At 39.7% G+C, this 17218-nt stretch overlaps 1 protein-coding gene across 1 annotated transcript in view; it reads right to left on the reverse strand.

Moving 5' to 3' along the window:
• Positions 1-1116: 1116 nt before the first annotated feature.
• Positions 1117-17218, reverse strand: part of LPAR3 (lysophosphatidic acid receptor 3) — a 90009-nt gene continuing 73907 nt past the window's right edge. Inside the window, exon 3 of the mRNA XM_023549423.2 lies at positions 1117-2123. Coding sequence (XP_023405191.1) covers positions 1795-2123 — 329 coding nt within the window. The 3' untranslated portion in view covers positions 1117-1794. The remainder of the gene's footprint in view (positions 2124-17218) is intronic.

Genomic DNA, 17218 nt, shown 5'->3' on the forward strand with positions numbered 1-17218 from the left:
CCTAGAATCCTTCAATAGGGCAACTTCAGGATTGATTTTTTCCTTCAGTTCTTTCAGCTTGAGCAATGCTGAGCATATTCCTCCCTTTCGGTTTTTTAACTCCAGGTCTTTGCACATTTCATTACAATACATTACTTTGTCTTCTCGAGTTACCCTTTGAAGTCTTCCATTCGGCTCTTTTATCATTTCTTCAGTTCACTTGAGCTACTCTATGTTCAAGAGCATGTTTCAGAGTCTCTTCTGACATCCACTTTGGTCTTTTTTTTCCCTGTAGCTTGCTGAAAACCTCATGGACAGCAGGAAACTACATAAATACTTCATTACGTGCCTTGAAGTTATTATTTTAAAATTAGAATATACTTTAAATGCTTTACCTAGAAAATTCTTCATCAGTGGCCTAAATATGAAACATTGTTATTATTAGTTTTTATCTTACTGACTTACTTTTCATGTTACCTATTTAGGTCCTTGAAGAGAAAAATTCAAAATACAACCCACACCAAAATTCAGTCCATGAGTAAAACAAATGCTTTAAGCGTATTTGATAGCCTTGGGTCAAATATGAAATGCGAAAAATTATTCCATCTACTAAATCCGACAAGTCTCTAGTAGTTGAGAGGTAACTGAAAATAAAGACTGGGGCCGGGCACATGTGTGGTTCTATATGGAAGGGATTCAGCCCACTCATTGATGTACTTTTTACTCTGATGTATAAAAGTGTCTGTTTTCAAATGAACCAACTCTTTCTCTTTTCTTTTAAAGCACAGCAGGTCATTTCTACATCTACAGTCTAGAACTGGAAAGTCTAGGTGGCCAGTGACTTTATTTCACCATTACTTCCCTTGGAGGAGTCCTTGGGTGGTGCAAATGATTAACGTCCTCAGCTGCTAGCCAAAAGGATGGAGGTTTGAATCCACCTAGATGTGCTTGAAGAAAGGCCTAGTGACCTACTTCCAAAAAGTCAGCCACTGAAAACCCGATGGAGCACAGTTCTGCTGACACACATGCAGTCACCATGAGGTGGAATCGGCTCAACAGCAACTGGTTTGGGTTTTCTTTTTTCTCCTTGGTGTCTTAAAAAAAAAAAAAAAAAAATCCAATTGTATAAACATACATGTGCATATATACAAACACACTCAGAGGATCACATCAAGGCCTTTTTTTGTTCAAAAAAGATTTCTGACATTTAACTTTTTTATTATTATTTTTAAGTAAGTCTTTGCTACTCAGAATGTCCTTTCACTTAAGAATCAGGTTTAATCTACAGCCTTTATTCCTCTGTTATTCTTCATTCCTATTGAATATCTAGCTACTGGCCATAGTTTCGTTGATGAAAAAATATTGCCGAAGCATTTTTAAAATTTTTAAATGCATGCAGAAAGAACTACATAAGCTTTACAAGCAGCTACATAAAGTGGCTCAAGGAACAGTATTATTTATTTTGGCCTAAGCCCTTTAACAGCATCCTTTTGAGACACAAGAGAATGGCCACAAGAGCACAGCAGGGCCCAGAATACACTGCGGGGCCAGTGGATGCCCTGAGTGGTTTATAGGCCAACAGGCAGGAATCCACTCTGCTGTCGCCCCCTTTCTCTACATTTTCTCTAAACGCACTGTGTCCTCTTTACAGCCTATGCTTTTAAACTGTATATACATATATATATATATATTTTAAATCTAGTAATGATTCAGACCTCAAACAACACTGTATATGGGGTTTGTTAGAGACAGGTAACCATTCTTAACAGCTCTTTCCCCAGAGGAGGCCTCGGTGGGCAGAGGGGTGTCCACGGCTTAGGAGCTGTCCTTATTGCAGATGGTGCCTTGGCTAATACTATCTTCCATATTCTGGCTGCCCGTGTTGCTCCTGCTGAGGACCCCAGATGGAATATGGGAGAGACGCCTCGCAGGGCTCTTCTCCTGAGAGAAACAGCAGATCATCTTCTTCATGGTGCTGTACATGTCCTCGTCCTTGTACGAGTAGATGACGGGGTTCATGACGGAGTTGAGCAGCGCCAGCAGCAGGAACCACCTCTTAACGTGTTGCACGCCGCACTGCGTGCAGTTCAGGCCATCGAGCAGCAGGACCACCAGGCCCGGCGTCCAGCACACGACGAATGCCCCTGTAGGGAGAGAAAAGGAAGCAACTGGAGCTGAGACCTAGGAGGCTTTTTTAGGGCCCATCCCGTCCCCATCCCGTGTTTCAGTCAGTGGCAACAAGGGACAGTGAGGACTTGTTTTGACAACTGCAAAGCAAACTTCATCTGAGTGCTTGGGACCTGGGCGTGTTAGGGGTAAACAGCTGGGAATCTCCTTGATTATAAACCACATTCTATTTCACTTTCTTATGTGTTTGCCCAGGCATCCTTGTAACTAAGAACTTACTTATATTTACCTCCTGCTTACTCAAATTTTTTTTTTTTTTTTTACTAAGCATTAGGAGTCTCTGGGTGGTACAAATGGTTAACATGCTCAGCTGCTAACCAAAACGTTGAAGGTTGGAGTCACCCAGAGGTGCCTTGGAAGCAAGGCCTGGCAATTTACTGCTAAAAAAAATTAGCCATTGAAAACCCTATGGAGCACAGTTCTACTCTGACACACAAGGGGTCACCATGAGTCAGAGTCAACTTGAGAGCAACTTTTTTTTTTAAATAACTAAGTACTACATATCGTTTATTTATTTAATCCTCTGAATTAGGAGGCTGTTAGAGTCACTATTCACATTTTACATATGAGCAAACCTAGGCCCAATTCCACAGGGATATATAGGAGGGTTCTCAAACTCCTGGCCTCACATACTTAACCCTACATTCTGCTGTACTCTAAATCAGGTTTTCTAAATGCTTCCCTGAAAAACAGGAAACGTTGTGCCTATGGCATTCTCCTAGTCTTTCAACTATGTCACCTGCTCAAAAATTCACTCTTCATAAACCCATGTTGATGCTTCTTGGCATATTCACAGGTCATCTGTTTAATAATCTGTTCTAGATTTATATACATATATAAAAGAAATAAATCTCTTTCATGATGATATGGTTAGAAATGTGCTTTTCAGACTCTCCAATCACACATGAACAATAGTTTCTTTCTGATTCTCTACCCATCTGAACGTACCTAGCTTACCTCTAAACTTTGATACATTTTTCCTAAAATATGAGAAATAGGTTCGATATTCCCCTATTTAGTTATTATAACCTCAAGTGTCAGTAGCAGCTCTCATTTATACAGTGCGTACTATGAATCAGGCCCTGGAGCAAATTTCTTGCTTCATTAACTGATAGAGCCACACTAGGAGGTAACCAAAAACCAAACCTGCTGCTGTCGAGTTGATTCCGACTCATAGCGACCCTATAGGACATAGTAGAACTGTGCCATAGAGTTTCCAAGAAGCAGCCGGTGGATCCAAACTGCTGACTTTTTGGTTAGCAGCCGTAGCTCTTAACCACTACCCTACCAGGGTTTCCACATAGTTGATAAGGGATATCTAATTTCAACGCCAGGCTGTCTCTCTCCTGAGGTCATGCTCTTGGTTATTATGTGACCTAACTCTATACCATGGCATGGTCACTTTCTCCCCAAGTCCTTATCATTTCTAAATACACTTGCATATCTACTGAATGGAAACCCTGGTGGCGTAGTGGTTAAGAGTTCGGATGCTAACCAAAAGGTTGGTAGTTTGAATCTACCAGGCACTCCTTGGAAACCCTGTGGGGAAGTTCTACTCTGTCCTATAGGGTTGCTATGAGTCAGAGTCAACTCGATGGCAACAGGCTTGGACTTGGCATCTACTGAGTATCTATTGTGTCAGGAACTGTACTAGACAGTGAACAAGGCAGAGACAATGCACTTAGGGAGCTAAAATGATAACAGGGTGACAGAAGAAATAAGTAAATCTATAACCTCTATCACCAACTACTTGTTCTTATTAGTTAAAGTTATTTCTGGATAGTATTCCTCTTGTTGCTTTATCTCCCTTCTGAGACATGTAATAATAAGCAAGACAAATCAAGAATTATAAAAAGAAGCACTATGGGGTAGTGAAACCCCGTGAACTTTGAGATGGAAGAGGTACGCCCAGCAATTCATCTTACAAGCAACATGGCAGTAAGGAAATCACTTCTTTGAGCCTCTGTTCCTTCATCTATAAAATAAGGATAATAATCCCTACCTTGCAGGATGGTTGTAAGGGTCAGAGGTAACAGAAAGTGGTGCTCAACCCTGTATTGGGTTCACCAAGCAATCTCACTGTAAGGTCCTTTGTTTTCAGGAAAGTTAGATGTCTAGGAGATATCAGGAGGGCTTAAGTCTCCTTTTCATAATTACAGCTCATCAGTGGCTATTTCTTTCCTCCATCCTATAATGTGTTTGGTCTGCTGACACATGTGGATGAAGAACTGGACTCAGAGATCTGGGGCCTAACTCTTCTCTTACTGTTCAATTCTGGGAAAGCCACGTCATTGCTCTGGGCTTCAGTTTCCAAAGTTGTAAAGTGATATTAGGCTAAGTCTGGATTTTTCAAACTGTGGATAAGAGCGCTTTAGTGTGTGTGTGCAATCAATTTAAAGAGTTCAGAGTGGAATTTCTCTTAATTAAATAGAATAGTGAAGCTGAAGAAAATTAAAACAAGTCCACGAGAACCAAAGTACAGCCTTGAGTATATACCACCTGAATTTAGAGATCATCTCGGGAATACATTTGATGCAATGAACACTAATGACCAAAGACCAGGTACAGTATAGGGTGACATCAAAAACATCATAACGAAGAAAGTAAAAGGTCATTAAAAAAACAGAAAAGGGAAAAATGAAACCAAAATGGATGTGAGAGGAGACTCTGAAACTTGCTCTTGAATGTAAAGTAACTAAAGTGAAAGGGAGAAATGATGAAGTAAAAGAGCTGAACAGAAGACTTCAAAGGGTATCTCAAGAAGGCAAAGTATTACAATGGAATGTGCAAAGATCTGTAGTTAGAAAACCAAAAGGGAAGAACATTCTCGGCATTTCTCAAGCTGAAAGAACTGAACAAAAAATTCAAGCCTTGAGTTGCAATATAGAAGGATTCTATGGGCAAAAAATTGAAAGACAGAGGAAACAATGAAAGAAGATTGAAGAAATACAAAGACACTACACCAACAAAAATTGGTCAAATTTCAATCATTTAAGGAGGTAGCATATAATCAAGAACTGATGGTATGAAGGAAGAAGTCCAAGCTGCACTGAAGACATTGGTGAAAAACAAGGCTCCAGGAATCGACACGATACCAGTTGTGATATTTCAACAAACAGATGCAATGCTAGAAGGGCTCACTCGTTTATAAAAAAGACTTTTGGAAGACAGCTACCTGGCCAATTGACCGGACGGATCCATATTTGTGCCTATTCCAAAGAAAGGTGATCCAATGGAATACAGATATTATTGAATAATATCATTAATATCACATGAAAATAAAATTATGCTGAAGATAATTAAAAAATGGTTACAGCAGCACATTGACAAGGAACTGCCAGAAATTCAAATCAAATTCAGAAGAGGATGTGGAACAAGGGATATCATTGCTGATGTCAGATGGATCTTGGCAGAAAGCAGAGAATACCAGAAAGATATTTAAGTGTGTTTTATTGACTATGCAAAGGCATTCAGCTGTGTGGATCGTAACAAATTATGGATAACATTGTGAAGAATGGGGATTCCAGACACTTAATTGTGCTCATAAGGAACCTGTACATAGACCAAGAGGCAGCTGTTCGAACAAAACAAGGGGATACTGCATAGTTTAAAATCAGGAAAGCCATGCAACAGGGTTGTATCCTTTCAGCATACTTATTCAATCTGTGCTTAGCAAATAGCCTGAGAAGCCCGACTCTATGAAGAAGAACATGGCATCAGGATTGGAGGAAGACTCATTAACAACCTGTGATATGCAGATGATACAACCTGCTTGCTAAAAGTGAAGAGGATTTGAAGCACTTACTGATGAAGATCAAAGACCACAGCCTTCAGTGTGGATTACACCTTAACATAAAGAAAACAAAAATCCTCAGAACTGGACCAATAAGCAACATCATGATAAATGGAGAAAAGATTGAAGTTGTCAAGGATTTCATTTTACTTGGATCCACAATCAACACCCACAGAAGCAGCAGTCAAGAAATCAAACGATGTATTGCATTGGGCAAATCTGCTGCAAAAGATCTGTTTAAAGTGTTAAAAAGCAAAAAGGTCACTTTGAGGACTAGGGTGTACCTGACCCAAGCCATGGTATTTTCAATTGCCTCATACGCATGTGAAAGCCTGACAATGAATAAGGAAGACTGAAGAAGAATTGATGCTTTGGAATTTGAATTATGGCGTTGGCGAAGAATACTGAATATACCATGGACTACCAAAAGAACAAACAAATCTGTCTTGGAAGAAGTACAGCCAGAATGCTCTTGGAAGCGAGGACAGCGAGATTTCGTCTCACTTACTTTGGACATGTTATCAGGAGGGGCCAGTCTCTGGAGAAGGACATTGCTCTTGGTAAAGTAGAGGGTCAGCAAAAAAGAGGAAGACCCTCAATGAGATGGATTGACACAGTGGCTGCTACAACAGGCTGAAACAAGCAACGATTGTGAGGGTGGCGCAGGACTGGGCAGTGCTTTGTTCTGTTGTACATATGGTTACTGTGAGTCCGAACAGACTCGATGGCACCTAGCCACAACAGAATAGAATACAGTAACTCAGAGTGCATTACACAGGCTAAATATCACTTTATGAAAATTTTGTCTCAGTTGTATACAATATACTTATGTGTGCATTGGTTATGAGGTGAAATGTATTTCTTATCATTAGGCTTGATCTCAAAGTTTAAAAACATTACTATAGATAATCTCTAAGGCTCCATCCAGCTCCAGTGAATTGCATTTGTCATAACAGTAACACTCTTGCTCTCTGTGCTATTCCCAAGAGAGGGCAACTATACTGTCAAGAGAGAAGAACTAAATAAGCCAGATTTCAAATGCTGTAGCTACTGACTTTGATATGAAGAATCCTTTCTGTGTGAAATTGTGTAATTCCAAAGAAATTCAAAGTGGGGGTCTTCCAAGGTCCCTGTGTTGATGAGATGGAGGGAAAAATATTGATTAACTTTGTACTTTGTTAAATACACATGCCAAATTTTATTAGAGTATACAACTTCCAGCTCAGTGGAAACAGAGCGATGGAACTAAAGGAAAGGGAAAAAAAAAAAAAAAAAGATCTCAATACAAAAGAAGGTAAGAAAAGGGGAGGAAAAAGTAAGACAAATGAAGAACAAAATAAATTGCTGGAAATGAATCCAAATATATCAGTAATCAAAATCAATGTAACCTTGTGGTATAGGGGAAAAATTGGCAAATCAGGCAATTTGATGTTTAAAGTTACATCCTTATGTGGTAAAATCATATGGAGAAGCAAGAAAGTAATTAATACAAATTTGTGGTAATGGTTATTTCCATGGGACAGAGCAGGCCACTGGGGTAGCAGATTTTAAAAATATTTGTAATCTTCTATTCCTTAAACTGGGTGCCAAGCACATAGGTATTAATTTTATCTTTTTAAGGTTTTTCTTTAAACTCTACTTACATCTTACATAATTTTGTTTGAATTATATATTTCATACACATATAAAAAATGACAAAAGTTAATTGCCAATATGTTCCCCTAGAAACTCTCTTCCTTTTTTTTTTTAATGCAATTTTTCTTTAATTATAAAAACTTTTCTTTCCTAGCATGAAACTCTAGTTTGGATTAGTCAAGGGACCTAAACATTCTAAATAAATCTTCAAATTGATGTTCAGTTTGTTATAATGTAGTAATTCAAAAATATTTTTCTTTTGCATTGAATAACATAAAATAATTCATTCAACCAACACTAGACAACATTTTAGTAAGCAATTACTATATGCCAGGTAATTTTCCAAGTGTTTTATATGCATTAACCGTTTAATTCTCATAGCAACCCTTGGAAATAGGTACTAATACTACCTCATTTTAAACCTGAAGTAATTGAGTCACAGAGAAGTTAGTGAACATTGCCACAGCCACACCGCTAGTAAGTGGCAGAGCCAGGATCAGAACCAGGCACCCTGACACCACAGCCTGTGCTCCTGGTCCATATGCCAGGCTCCTAAGCAGTGGACCAGGAAGGATCTTATTACTAAAGTGAGTAATTGGGGAGAGGGAGTATACTTCTGGCCTTTAAAGTCCTGTTCATAGTCTGTCATATCTGACTACAAAGCTGCGTGGATCACAAGTCATTCTTTGATTTGCTAACAGACAGATTTTCTGGTCAGAGAAGAAGATTGATAAAAGGGAGAGAAATAGGAGAGGGTGGGAGACAGATATGCAGACAAAATATAGGCTTCCCATGGGCTAAGAAAACTAAAATTCTGCTGAACTTTATACTTTATACTTTTCCAACAAAAAAATGAAAGGCAAGTCTTTTTTGAGAGAGGAACTCAAACACACTGAGCAGCTACACTAGAGAACAGGTGCTTCAGAGATACCAGCTCCAGGTGATGATCACACTTCCCAGCACTGAACCCTGGGAAACACGGCTGTTCCGTGACTCCTCCACCCACCAAGTTCTCCCCAAACACATCTCAAAATGGATGCAATTTATAGAACATCTGGCGTTTTTACTACATGTCAGCAACTTGATATAAGGCAAACAAATAAATGGAGAAGAAAATATCAGGAATGGTTTTGGCCCTAGGAATTCGTAGTCTTGGAGAATTCTTGGAAAATGTGGGAAATGTTAGAAACACACAAATAGGCAACTGTCCTAATTCTGAAAGTAATGGATCCTGAGAAATATGTATCAGTCAGTCCCCTATCAATCCTACCCTATCAGTCCTCAATAAATTCTGTTGTTGTGTGCCATCGAGTCAATTCTGACAGTGACCCTATAGGACAGAGTGCTTAACCACTGTGCCACCAGAGCTCTTTCAATAAACTCTAGAAGGAGTTTTTTTCTAAGCATTAGAAAAGGCTATGATGGCTACTAGGATTATCAAAGGGTTATCAAAGAAGTGGTCATGCCAAGCTTGAATCACTTTTTTTTTTTTTTTAAATCAAGTATTAACAAATAGGGGTGGATCCAGAGCTGGGAACCACTGGAAGAAATCAGGTTATTTTTCTCCTGGAGAAGAAAAGGCTAAGGAAAGACATAAGGTGCTATCCCCAAAAACCTGAAAGGCTCTCATATAGAAAGAGGAAGAATTATTCTGGGCTATTCCAGAAGGTCACCTTGAAACAAATGGAAAAGTAAGAAGAGGCAAAATATGGATATAAGACATCTTTTAAGTAAACTAAGCTATTTAAGGGTGGAATCAGTTGTTCAGTGGGCAGAGAGCCTTCCCTGACCAGGGCATCTCTCTTACCTGGGTGGCCCTAAGATGTAGAAAGGGAAGGAATTCTTCCTAAATGAGAGATAGGATTAAATGGCTTCTGAAGTCTTTTCCAAGTAGAAAATTATTAAATCCTATAAAACTATAACTTTCAAGGGGCAGTGGTGGTTCAGCAGTAGAACTCTCGTTTTCCACGTGGGAGACCTGGGTTCAATTCCCAGTCAGTGCACCTCATGCACGGCCACTGCCCATCTGTCAGTAGAGGTTTGCATACTGCTATGATGTTGAACAGTTTTCAGTGGAGCTTCTAGACTAAGATGGAGTAGTAAGAAAGGCCTACTGATCTACTTCTGAAAATCAGCCAATGAAAACCCTATGGATCACAACAGTCCAATCTACAACCTGGCATGGTGATGGCACAGGATCACGCATGGTTTCTTTCTGTTGTAAGTCAGGGCTGACTCGACAGCAGCTAGCAACAACAAAGAGTTTCAACTCCCCACACCATCCAAACAGTTTTGACTTGTTTGTTTTCCAGACATGGTTATAAGTTGGTATGGATAAAAACTGATGAAGATTAATTCTCTAAGCTAGCAGTTCCCAAACCTGGCTAGCCATCCAAATTACCAGGTGAGATTTTTAATAATGAAGATTCCCTGGTCCCACATCAGACCCCGCCATCGGGATATCTGGAGTGGGATAGAAATCTGTAGGACTAAAAAGTCCCCTTGGTAATGATGATGCACAGTTTTTGTTTTTTTTGTGTGTGTGCTTTAGGTGAAACTTCCTAGCTAATTTCTCACACAAAAACTTATATACGTATCGTTTTGTGACATTAGTTTCACTCCCCACAACGTGACAGGATACTCTCCCTTTCCACCCCAGGTTCCCTGTGTTCATTCAACCAGTTCCTATTCCTTCCCGCCTTCTCATACTGCCTCTGGACAGAAGCCCCCCCCCACCCCCCAACTTGGTCTTGTGTATCTAATTGAACTAAGAAGCATACTCCTCGCCCGTACTATTTTTGTTTTATAGTCCTGGCTAATCTTTGTCTGAAGAATGGGCTTCAGGAATGGTTTTAGTTAGTTCTGGGTTAACAGAGCATCTGGGGACCATAGTTTCAGGGTTTCCTCCAGTCTTGCACAGTCAATTTTGTAAACCATTTCTCTATGCTGACCCCAAACGCTTTAATCAAGCTGACCCCATTGGCAATGCCGTAGATTCTAAACAGACTTAGCAAAAAGACATGGAAAAGTTGGGGGAGTGGCGGCAGAATTATTTAAAATGAGAAAATAGGCATCTCTAGAGATCAAATTTGCATTTGGAAAAAGGTTTGAGTACATCTTTCACATAAATATACAAACACTAGCAGCCCAACCAGTCCTCAGACAAGGCATACACAGTGCCCCTCTGGACCTTTGCTTGCTCTCTGGTTCGATCCTGCCAAGAATGCCTTCCCACCTCCTAATCTAAGGCCTACTTCTTTTCTAAGCTTACCTCATATTCTGCCTCCTCCACTGGAGTTCTTTCATCTCTCCAACCCACAGAGACCATTCCCTCCTCTCAACTTCTATTGCACTTATCACCTACAACATCCACCTGGCACTGCGCATGTTATTATGAGTCAGAATCGACTCAATGGCAACGAGTTTATGGGCCAGGTGGTGTGTTCAGGGCTTTGCACGCACTTTCCCATTAAAATTCACAGCCCTATGAGGTTGCTGCTATTATCATTATCCCCATCTCATATGCGAAGAATTTGATGTATAGATTGGCTCAATAGTTTGCTCTAGGTCCTCAAGTCAACAAGTAGTAAAACCACTATTTGAACCTAGGTCTGATTCCCCTATGCAAGCTCTTAAGCATTGTGCTACACTGGAAGTTACTTCTTTTTCTCCCATTCAATTTTGACATGTACAGTTCAGTGACGATGGTTATATACTCCACATTGCATCACCATTCTCCCTATCTCTGTCCGTATTGTTTTACCACCTTTAACTTAGACTTTCTGTCCCTAAAAATTCTCATCTATGTTTTAGAGTTACTGTTGTCCATTTGAACTCTTATAGATAATTCTTTAAAAGAGCATGATGCTCAAGGCAAACATTCTTTATTAAATGAGGTAAATTATTTCAGAAGATATTTTATTTAGTTTAAAGATGACTTCATGGGATAGTTTAGGTTCAAGGCTTAAAAGTTGTTTCCAGGCAATAGATTCGGGGCTTCCTCCAGTCTCAATGTATCCAGTAAGTCTGGTTTCCAATAAGAATTTGAAATTCTGTTCCATGTTTTTCCTCCTTTTGATCAAGTTCCGTCTATTAGGTCCTTGATCAAAATGCTTAGTAATGGTAGCTAGGAACCATTCATTTCTTCTGGTCTCATGGCAAAGGAGGTAGTAGCTCCAGGAGGCAATTAGACCTGCAGTCCATTTCCTTCTCCAATTCCTGTGTCTCCTTCTGGAAGTTACTTCTTTAAAATTTTTTACTTTGTTGTTGAGAATATACACAGCAAAACACACACCTATTCAACCGCTTCTACTTGTACAATTCTGTGACATTGATTACATTCTTTGAGTTAAGCAACCATTCTCACCCTCATTTTCTGAGTTGTTCCTTCCCCATTAGCATAAACTCATTGCTCCCTAAACTTTCTATCTGATCTTTCAAGTTGCTGTTGTTGCTTTGATCTCATATAGGTAGTTCTTAAAAGAGCATAATGCTCAAGACAGATCTTTTTTTTTTTTTTTACTAGTTAAGCTAAACTATTACTTGGCTTTAAGAAGACTTCCAGGGGTATTTTTGGTTGAAGTTTTAAAGATTATTTCAGGGCCATAGTTTCAAGGGTTCATCTAGGCCCCGTGGCTCCAGAAAGTTTGGAATCCATGAGGATTTGAATTTCTGTTTTGCATTTTCCCCCTTTGGAAGTTACTTTTAATACACTTGTCCTATCTCTTACACCTGTGATAAGCTCCCTAAGCATGCAGGCTGGCCCTCATACCTGTTTGCATCCTTAGAACTGGGTACAGGTTCTACACTCAGGGGCAGAGGAGACAAGCCATTTGAAGGGAACTTAAGTTCACTAAGCACCAATGTGGGGCCCACACTGCATTAGCTACAGCACCTGCTGATGTAAGCAGAGCACAGTCTTGTCCTTCAGGGATTTACAGGAATGGAACCTGGATGTGATAACTCTGACTACTATCAAAGAAAATCTAGTCGAGGTGACACACAACTGAGCTAAGCATTGAATGTGCAGAGGTGAGATACAGTGTGATGTGTTTGGGCAACTCCAAATAGTTCAGGGTGGTTTCAACCCAGGTAGGTGATTAAAGTAAAATGAAGTCAAAGAGGTGGGCACGGGCCAGGCCAGGAAGGCCCTGTATGCAGTACTCAGGAGTTTGGGCTTATCGTATAGACCAGATACTGTAAGTCTTTTTCAACCAGGGCTCTGTGAGAAAATCAAGCCTAAGTGCCCTAAAGCATCCATTGTGTGTAATGAATTAACTTTTCTCCCAAGCACCTAGAATGGTATGAGTTACGCACCATCCTTGGGAGGATTAAGAAAATACTTCTGTGTTCCACGGCTCATAAAAGAACTGCATCGAGAAAGGCTGGATCAGAGGTTTTTCAGACCCAGTTATAACTCATCAGTAGGTTGTGAAACCAATTTAGAAGGTGGCGGCCAGCAGTTTTCAAAAAATGAGATAGACTAGAAAACATCAGAGTGTATGAAGTATAGTAACGGTAATGTTTCATGAAACTGGTTTCAGCTACTTTTAAACACACAAAAATATGTGTGTGTACTGGGCCGTGTTGTAGAATGCACATATTTCTTACTGTGGGTCCCAGTTTAATAATTTTTTTTTTTTTGCAATCCACTGCTATAGATCAGTGTTTTTTTAACCAATTTTCAAAGTATAGGAACACTTTTTCTAAATGAAATTTCTTGTTAAGCTTTAAAATCAGAGCTCCTCTGACTAAAGCAAGAGCCTTAGTCGGGTCCTTTAGGTCCTGCCCGCCAGGATTCACTCCCATCCTCATACTCCACCCCACCACCCCTACCCCCACACTAAAAAAAAAAAAACCCATTGCCCTTGATCTTGACTCATAGCAACCCTATAGGACAGAGCGGAACTGCCTCATAGGGTTTCCAAGGAGTGGCTAGCGGATTCGAACTGCTGACTTTTTGGTTAGCAGCCAATCTCTTTAACCAGTGTGCCACCAGGGCTCCATACACACACTAAACACCTCCAAGAAACTGTTGGGAACTCCACTGAATGCGGTTTGCAAACTCCTGCTACAGAATGACAATATCTTTCAAGATTTTTCACTGGGGAGTGGGGAACTCTTACATTTTAGAGCAAAGCTTTGCCCAAGTGTTCAGGACAGAGTAGAGTTATATGAAACTAGAGGACTCCTTCCACCTGCATCAGAATCACCCGGGGTGCCTGCCTAAAATTCAGATTTCTGGGCCCCATTCAGACCTACCCAATGAGAAACTGATGAAGGCACATCTGTTTCCAGTTTTAACCAGCTTCTGAGGTAATGCTTGAGCACAGTAAAGTGTGAGAACCAACGGCCTAGGCAGAGAGACTCACTTGAAGAGTATGGCTAAAATTCAGTAGAAAACTGTAAGCATCTGAAAAAGCAGGGGTCATGGGGATGGTGGGAAGTAGATGAGTTAAAGAGGTAGTAAGGAGGAAGAGACTGTAAGGCTTGATAAATACAGTAATTGGATCTAGGAAGGGAGGAAGAGGAAAGAATCCAGGGTGACTGGTAGCACATGGTTTTGATAACCAAATGGAGGACACAGAGGAGGGACAGGTCTCCAAGGAGGAGACTGCAGTTTGGTTCTAGGCATTGGGCGCTTGCCGTAGCTGTAGCTCCTCCAGTTGGAAATGTGTAAAAGGCAGCCAGAAATGGGGGTCAGGAATGCAGAGAGCTCCGAATTGAAATGTGGACTTGGGAATCATCAGCAGTAGGTGATAACAGAAGCCATATGTCCTCCCATTAATAAAGATTTGCTGAGCAATTACCTACCACATGCCAACTACTAACAGTAAACATCTTCATTATGACTAAATTTGGATAACAAATCTAATTTCCTTCTATTGCCAAGTGACAGGTCAGTTATATTGATAAGAAGCAATTATTTCTTATTTTAATGACGTTCTTTTAGTATCTGTTTAAGATATTCACTAACAGTCCAATTAGACTATAAATAAGTGAGCTTTCCTCCAGTAATCAAATAAACTAGTTTGAGTGTTTTACTCAAAAATCAATATCCATGAATTCAATGTTAATTTTTTAAAGTACACTGAATCCTATACTAGGATATTCAATTACAGTACTGAGATGATACTCTAATGACTATAATTCAAGGTAATCAGAAACATCAAATTAAGGAATATCTAACACTTTGGAATACATAATTACAAATAAAAATGTTGGTGCCAAGTGAAATAAAATATCTTTCCAAGTTTCTAGTCAATATTATCTTTAGATCATCTATAGGCCCCCTCCCCCACCTTGCTTGGAAGTTTTCAAACGGTCTCAAACAATACCCTGGTTAACACCTCGTCTACACATTATAGGAAAGAAGAAGGAAGAACAAGAACACCACTCCAACTGGGAGAACAGTACACTCATCAGAGCGTATTGAAGAGAATTCAGCATTCTCAGGGTTTTGTTGACAGACAGAATGTAGAGAAGATTGGGACCTCAAGTTCCGTGAAAGCTTTACCTTTCTATTTCATCTCCTTATATCTGTAGCCAGATTACATTTTTTCATCTGCTTAAAAATTCACATATGTGGTGGTGCTGTGAGTCAGAAAAGGATAGCGGTCATGGTTGCACGATACATAAACAAAAAACAAAAAACAAACCCGTTGCCATCAAGTCGATTCCAACTCATAGTGACCCTATAGGACAGAGTAGAACTGCCCCATAGAGTTTCCAAGGAGTGCCTGGTGGATTTGAACTGCTGACCTTTTGGTTAGCAGCTGTAGCTCTTAACCACTATACCACCAACGTTTCCTGCACAATACATACATGTAAAAATTGTTGAACTGGAAAAATATTTTGTTATATATAATTCTACCACAATAAAAATTCACCCATGCAATTAAAAAAAAAAATCTTGACACGCGCGACAAACATCGTAAAAAAAAAAAATCACTCACACAGAATAGTCAGTCTCACTTTGGCACACAGACTACTAATTTCATCAAACAGGAGGATATATCTTAAATACATTCAGTCTGTTATTCTTTTTTTTTAAGCCCAGGAAAAAGCAGCAGGGCACAAGCAATAATACTAACCTAGTAAGCCACAGGGCTGTCTGATTTACTAAAATAGAAAATGACAACTCTGCATAAAAATCAGGTTGTGGAACTCATCCTAAGGAAGCTTTCTTCTTCCTCGAAAAGGAATTTTTAAAGTAAAATTCCAAAGTAAAAAATATATTTTCTTGGTTAAAAAAAAAAAAATTTTTTTTTTTTAGTTAGAGGCATTATAATGTGTAGCTCACACATAACTAGAATATTCAAGTCAAACTGTTCTTACAATATTAAAGGATTTGTCAACAATTTAAAAATAACACTTTCAAATGTGGTTTGCATTCAAATTCATATTAATTTACCCACAAGCATTTTAGAAGTCCAACAATTCAGAATATAGATTGTCACATATGTGAAAAGGAATGAAGACATATACCTTTAGTAAACCTGACTTCTTTTTTACTGTAGAAAACAATCCTCTGAGATCCTACAAATAGATGATGAGCAGTTAAACATTCTACAAATGATTCACTTAACACTATTGTTACTGCCGTTAGATCTTCCGACTCTAACAACCGGTTTTTGACACTTGTTTTAAATTTGTGGCCAGTTTTGGAAAAGTGAAAATCTTGGTGCCAAGGGGTTATGAAGTAAAATTTAAAGCAGAGGCATACCAGCTGGGAACCACAGCCTAGACCTAATTCTAGTAGTTGACTCAAGGCAACAGCTGGAAATCATAAACTGTATAAGTAACAAGACACCATCTCCACCTCCAGATTCTTCTTTAAACATTGTGTGAACCAACAATACCTCAGTACCTCTCTTAGAGTTTACAGCTCTCTAGCATCTAAGAAAAGGCATGAGGTTAGCTGTGTGTACTGGCAGAGTGGCAGCCATTTATGTGGTAATAATCTTAAAGACTGACAGATCCCAACTAGCCTGCCCAAGGGTTTGAAATTCCTGTTTGGAGTTACTTCTTTGGATTAGACCATTATTTTCAGAAGACCTCTCCTGTACCTTAACTAGAATTGCTAGCATATTTAGGTGCAAGCATGTAATATTTTGTCATATAAACTGCCATTAGCACAGAGCAGGGGGAGCAAGGCTGGAAGAGTTAGAAAAGGGCTACGACATGGGAAGCGGATCAAGGAAGTTGACCTGAATAAAACATAAGATTCTGGAGATGGCACAAAAATACCATTCTGAGCTCAGAGGAAGGGGACAGGAAGTCGTAGGAGCTGGGGGCGTGGGTTGAAACCACGCTGCCTTACAGAGAGTTGGGCCGGGAGGAGTGACATCTTGCCCTAGCTCAGGAATGGCAAAGTCCTGACATAACGGCTGCCATTTTCCATCCTACACCCATGGCTACCATCATGGATCAACCAGGACACTTCTTGCTTCTGAGCCCACATGTGGCCTTAATATCCTTCACAGCACAACGCTCCAAGCAGCGTCAAGCAATCAATTGGAATTTGCACTTAAGAAGAAACCCGTGTACCATCCTTGTTATAGCAGAAAGAGCATAGGCTTTGAAATCAAGCAGGCCTGAGTTGAAATCCTGATTTATCAACAA

The sequence above is a fragment of the Loxodonta africana genome, chromosome 3 (genome assembly GCF_030014295.1).
Source record: "Loxodonta africana isolate mLoxAfr1 chromosome 3, mLoxAfr1.hap2, whole genome shotgun sequence".
Classification (NCBI taxonomy): domain Eukaryota; kingdom Metazoa; phylum Chordata; class Mammalia; order Proboscidea; family Elephantidae; genus Loxodonta; species Loxodonta africana.